The 6814-nt window shown below is 40.7% G+C and overlaps 1 protein-coding gene across 4 annotated transcripts in view; it reads right to left on the bottom strand.

Annotated features, from left to right (window-relative positions):
* Window positions 1–4885: 4885 nt before the first annotated feature.
* Window positions 4886–6814, bottom strand: part of LOC123517962 — a 47187-nt gene continuing 45258 nt past the window's right edge. For all 4 annotated transcript variants that reach the window (XM_045278461.1, XM_045278462.1, XM_045278459.1 and 1 more), the window contains one exon: window positions 4886–5380. In XM_045278461.1, the coding sequence (XP_045134396.1) occupies window positions 5103–5380 (278 nt within the window). In that variant the 3' untranslated portion in view covers window positions 4886–5102. The remainder of the gene's footprint in view (window positions 5381–6814) is intronic.

Genomic DNA, 6814 nt, shown 5'->3' with positions numbered 1-6814 from the left:
ACGATTACTGCGATTTATTTTCACGCCATACTTAATTTATCGTGTGTGTGTGTGTGTGTGTGTGTGTGTGTGAGAGAGAGAGAGAGAGAGAGAGAGAGAGAGAGAGAGAGAGAGAGCGCGTGCACTATAATTCAGCAGGTCATCAGCATGATGACCTGCGCCGAGCACCTGCCTTCGTCAGCAGTCACGGTGGTCGATCGACTGATGAACTTTCTATGGATGGCTGTATTCATTATTGTTCTTTTTTCATCTCTTTCCATTATATAATCCATCGGATTTTACTGTTGAAGGTCCACTGCGTCCACTCAAGTGCCAGTCTCCATACAGTTACCAGAGGTGGACAGCGTAGGGGTAAGAGAAGGAAGAAAGCCTTGCGCACCAAGGCCGCAAAGAGGAAGGGAGGAAGGCATGCAGTTGGCAAGATCAGAAGATGAGTAAACATGAAAATAGAGGCAAAAGATAGCAAGAGATGCGATGATAAAAAGATTTCTAATTATTCAGTCTTTCGTTTTGTTCATTACTCATTAGTACTTTTCGCCACCATCACCCTTTCCTCCAGTCTCCTCCAAAAGGACTCTTTTTCTATCGTGTCCTTAATACTCCAGTCTTTCTTCACTTCCGCAATAACTATTTTCTTCCCTTAATCCTTCAGTTTGATAGGGTACATGGTTAAAAGAAACAAGTTAACCATTCAGAAATCAAGGACACTGATTTTTCTTTTCCTCGGTGACTTAAAAGAACTACGTGATATGTTATAAATCACTGGAAGATTTATTACTGGGGTCGTATTTCCAACATTTCGGTGTCTTACCTCAATGATTTTTTCAACTAGTGAATGAGGAATTTTCAAGGTTTCTAAAAACTTAGTAATAGTTTGCGAAACATTCTGCCCAACAGAACCAAGGAAAAAAGTTATATGGCAATTTGAAATGGGCACAATGGCAGAACAAGGAATCTCAAAATAGTCACAATTCACACTCGAATTGACAGACGTAACGACGATGTAATTTCAGTGGTATGGGAGAAAGAGTAAGTGAAAAAACGCAGGGGGTAGATCAGTCCATGGTGATGCAGTTTTCACTTCTTGGCATCCACACATACTACCAATAGGAACAGACCAGTAATGAATTAATCCCGTACCACTACGCAAAGTTTGCGTTATTTAATGGAGATTTTTTTTCTTAACATGGTATGTCAAAACACACACGCACGCACGCAGACAGGCACACGCGCACACAGAACAGTCCGTGATCCATTTAGTCGCTGCCCAGCGTGTCGCACTTCCGTCTCCAGTGAACTAACTGCACGTGCCTTCCCTCTTCTCCCTCCCTTCCCCGCTAAACAACCAGTCCTCCGCGCAGTGATTAAACAATGCATTAACCAACTCCCAGAATCTGCACCAAATTCTCAAAACCTCTGCAACTTTAATATTGTTACATGCTACCACGCCTTAGTGCACCATAATGCGATTTTCAAGGGCACTTTAATAACTGTAGCGGTAGTTTTAACTGACTGCACAGTTGTGGAAAATAGACATTATGATCTACAAAGAGTTCTTGTACGAGAACGCGTTTCTTAATACCAATCTTAGTTTCTATAGCAACTTTCGTTAATCATGCGAGAGCGAAAACTGATTTCAGTGAAGAAATGAATTTCAGTATTGTCAACTTTCCACTAAAGTATCTTGTGCACTCGTAATTCTTCGCCGCAACTTTCATGCTTGAGTTATTGTGCTGCAGGATTAGGAGAACTACCTCTTCCACCGAGAATGTACGTACATCAAAGTGTGTTTTTGTGCAACCCTGGCTAACCTTGATTAGCGCTCTCAATGATATAGTTGTCCTCAGACTTTTAATGCAATGAATAGAAAAAAAAGCTTTGCTTACACTTGAAAGATGAACTTAAATTACTATTCTTAGCTAAACCATTGTTTAAGGTACTGTAGTAAAAAAAATCAAGTTCGTTGATAGATAAATCTGTCTAGCAATGGAAGGGTTAACTTCGTTGTTGTAGTACCTGAGCTTATTTGCAATAATGACTTCGGATGGTGCTGAAATAAATACCTTATTTGCTGGCACTTGTGCATAGAGCTGTTGGACCGTCCGCAACACTCTCTGCCTCCGCCTAGTACACGACTGCCGGCGAGAGACCTGACGCTGGAGTCACCAAAAGTGAAACAATGAACCACTTTCTCAGGTGTTTCGACACTTTTCCTAAATTACTTTCACCAAACTTTAGTGGGAGTTATTTACCAATATATTTATCTTTCAAAGATGTTTTAATGATAAGCGAAAGAATATGAATATTTTGCACCATCAGTGGAAAGAAAAAAAAAAAAAAAACACCCGCGAGAACTTTTAAGATAATGGTAATGAGAGAACAAAGTGGTTCGATACGGAGCCCTAGTTTCAAGAGTCACGCCCAACATGTCATACAGTATCACTCTGCCTGCTTTGAATGCTCATGGTAAATCATTTGGTGCCCTTCGTCTAGTATGACAATGAATCGAAGGTAAAAACGTAGATATACAAGAAAAATCAACTGAAATAAAAGAAGCTCATTTGGCGCCGTCGAAAAGATGAAACTCACACCGCAATATCACACCATTTCATAACTGGTGTGTTTCACTTGTCTCTTTGTTATACAGTCTCACAATGCTTATTAACACGGAAAATGCAACAAATGTCCCCCCCTTATGTATGGCAGAGCAGCACAATATGCAGGGAAACTAGTCAACTAGTGGCCGGGCTTCCAATGATTGGTTACGAGTAAACCAGAAAGTCTTTACTTTGACAAATGGTGGATGAGAAACTGAACAATGAAACAGTGACGTTTACATGTTGCTTATTCCTTAGTGTTTTTTAAGTCTAATGGCTACACAACTTCATGTATTACTTTGTTTTGTTATCAATACACAACGCTTTAGATAACAATCTGAAACACCTTTGCGTCTTATCTTTCCACGATGCCGCATAAAGAATAATTGCTCTTCAATGAGTTTTCATAAATCTAAGGATCGTTTAACAAGGATTTTGAGTCATCAGTGAGAAAATCAACCAGCGCTTGGTTCTGGTATTACTGCTCTACAATCGCACACACAGCTAACACATCACGAGCTCCTATGTCTTATCTATGAACCACACACATGAAAATATAACTCTTACAATTTAGACTTAACAATTTAGAACAAATAGGGATACGTATGATAATTTTGTTTCAGGCTGATAATAACAAGTACTCTTAGATTAATTAGTTTTAGACAATAGATTCAGCTGCCGAAGTCCATAATGATTATCAGAAAGGCAAATGTGTTCATAACCTTCACGGGAACAAACCATCACGGGAACACTAATCCTGTTACACCTCTCTTATATCATATCAGCAACAGCCTTTATCACCATTTATCAGTCATTAATCCACAGGGCGAAATCACAACACAAACTCAGTCACAAGTTCACCTCTTTACATGCCACTTGAGTCATCACACACCAGTCAGTCACCATCACCACATACCATACACCCAATCAACACAGTAGCCATCGTAACCACACACCAGTCATCTATTCATTACACACCACACACAACCAGTAATCAGCTGCCACGTATATGTATACCACTCAAACCACTATACATCAATCAAGTCATAGCGTAGCAGTCACCAGTTACCACCTAACACTCAAGTCACCAGGTATAGTCACCACACAGAGTTTATCAAGATATCATGCACTAGTCTAGTCATCACACACCAGCCATTGTCACCACACACAAGGCATCACTCATCAAGTTACCAGACACCTTCCATGGTCACCACACCCAGGTCACTCAGTCATGACAAACCGCTTGCTCCTCCCGGCACCACCGCATCGTGTAGGAACAACTGGTGGTGACTACAGACAGGGCAAGTAATGAATTACGTTTTAATGAAATGTATCTTATATAATAATAACCTAAATAGACTATGTATGTACCTCTCTTTTTGTTAATTCATGTATAATCTACTTTCCTGGAATATTTTCACTAATTCAAGTCTCAAACATAACAAAAGCTGGTTATTTTTTTTCTCTCTTTCTCTCTTTTAAGGCGTCTTGCAATAGCTTATGTAATCCATGCTACGAATCTCTTCTTCTTACAGCGGAATTTCACATCCCTGAACCTGCTTGCTGCGCTTTGGTATAGGTATATACAAGACTAATTAATTGGATCCGTTAGCGTTAACCATTTCTTCTCCCTTTGCACCTTTGTTATAGCCACATGTATTCACTAATATATGCACTCTATTTCTTAGTAATTCTAGTTCTGATTTTATTTTCTGCTTCCTCGTTTCCTGGCATTTCCATCTTCCTCATCTCTCCTCTTCCTCTTTTGTCCTCTCCTGCAGCAATGTCCAGGAGCGATTCCACTGTCTGTTCCCTCAAAAGACAGTCCGGCAAGTTGGAGCATAATCAAAGTTTCTATGTTAGAATCACAGATACACATACTCACTTACCATCGTCGCCAAGATCATACATCCCACCACTGCCATCGTTATGTCAACCTTCATTTAGTGTTTCCGTAAAGGTTCTAGTGAATTGTATTAGTTTTGCTCACTTATTATCCAAGGAAAGCCCGCGCGGAGAGCTTACTTATAACTGGAACAAGGCCACGAGTACTTACAGCCCGCAACATTATGTTTTGATTAATATACTTCGGATATCATCATTTTTTTGTATATATATATATATAGTATATTTATGAATAAAATTCACTCACATATTAAAAAAGTCACGCTATGTACAAATTTCAGATGCATCGTTCAACAATAATAGTCATATACGTACATACTGCCAAGATCTTCACTGAAGACTTTGATCACTGGAAACCAAAGAAAAATCATAATAAAACACAATTTGCCAAGGTAAGGTGCAATATTAGAAAAACAAATTGGATCACTGTCAACGAAAAAAAGAAAAGAAAAAGGAAATCATAAGAAAACACTGTTACAAAAAATTCAGTACGTAAGGAGGCAGCGGTAGAACAGATCCGGAATCTGTAAAGCAAAGAACGAGAACCACTGAAGAGGGTTTGACGTCCGTTCACAGCCTACAGGTTCTGTTGGGCCGCTCCTATCTGGGCGGCTGCAGTCCATGGCCTGTGTCTGCCAACGCGCGAGCCGCCAGCTGTTCGATCTCATACAGGAGCTGCTCTGTCTCCTGGTCTGACGTCTGCCAGGTCTCCTCGTCGCCCTGGCCCCTAAGGCTGAGTGTGGAGGCCCTGAAGTCCCACTCGAGGCTGTTGGGCGTGGAGCAGGCAGACCGAGGCACCCAGCTACTCGACTCGGCAGTCTGGGATGCCTCCTCCTCTCCTGTTCCCAGTGACTCCCGGCTTACTCGCCCGAGACCTGTGAATGAAACGAGATTAGAACCTAAAACCGTAATCTCCAACGATTCAGCACCTTTTTTTTTTTAGCCACTTTTCACAGGGTTTAGCGGGAATGGTCGGATTTCTCAGAAGTGTTTCAGTTGGTACTTTAATAACAATTCTGTATCATTTCTGGGAATACAAAATGAAAACAAAAACTTAGAACTAGAGAACCTTTGACCACGCCCTCCAAGATTTCATTCAGATACTTTTAAAGGCTCTAATGGAACTTGATGGCAGTTTTAATGATGTTTTCGTCATTCTTTTATAGATGAAAAGCTCTATTTTATTTTGTTACTCACACACACACACACACACACACACACACACACACACACACACACACACACACACACACACACACACACACACACACACACACACAGAAAAAAGGATTAATGTAAAATAGATACAGAAATATGAGAGAGAGAGAGAGAGAGAGAGAGAGAGAGAGAGAGAGAGAGAGAGAGAGATCGTGACAATCTGAATCATGATCTCTGTGGCCTGTGGGAAACTGTTCTAATGAAAACCAGGATGCTTGAAAATTGGACTCTGGGATAGAAAATGTCACTTAACGCTCTAACTGTTATGTCCTCTCCTTAATTTCCGTCTCAGTAAGCAGGGAAGAATTAAAAGCTTTTCGTCTCATGAATTCCTCTTTCCTAACTGTTTCTATTCTGTCAAGAGCCACCGTAATGTTGCTGACATCCTCAAACACTTCTATGCTTCACCTCCACTATCTCTTTATTTAGACTTTATTTAAATGTACACGAGTTTTTTAAAGGTGTTTTTACGGTTCTAGAGACAGCATGACAAGATTTCTACATTATTAACTGGAGAAACACTCTTGAAAACCCCGCTAAACATCTCTGTGGCCTTGGAAAATAGTCGTGATGAGAGAGCACAGCGCTTCTGAATATGGGCCTACCTCTCATTGTCATCTCCATGGTCAGTGCTCTTCTGAACTGCATGTGTCCCCTCGTCCAGTGACCTCGCTCCACAAAACTCTCCACTCACTCTCCTCACTATGTTATCCATCTCAGTTATTAACCACGATCTTTACTATCATCCCTTTCACCGGTAAACTTTGGAGCTCAACATATTTTTGCTTTTCCATGCACCTTCCGATAGCTTAAACTGTTTCAGGATAGGAACAGCAAGACACCTGCAGGAGTGAGTTTGTAATCTGTTATGGTTAATTCCTTCCGTACCCTTGACTGATCTTCTGCAGAAAAAAACTCAAAGAAAGAAAAAACCGACAGCAAAAGGACAGATCGAGTAGTTACGACATTTTATTACCTGTAGTTCCATATTAGCAGTGAAAGTGAAGCAGGGTCACTCAGGTAAAGCAACACACGTCTTACTGTTAACCTCTTCAATACCGTGACGCGTTTTCGTAGTCATTGTGCTTACTATC

Source organism: Portunus trituberculatus, chromosome 43 (genome assembly GCF_017591435.1).
Source record: "Portunus trituberculatus isolate SZX2019 chromosome 43, ASM1759143v1, whole genome shotgun sequence".
Taxonomy (NCBI): Eukaryota; Metazoa; Arthropoda; class Malacostraca; order Decapoda; family Portunidae; genus Portunus; species Portunus trituberculatus.
Note: the sequence above shows the minus strand (reverse complement) of the source record. Positions and strands in the feature narration are given on the sequence as shown.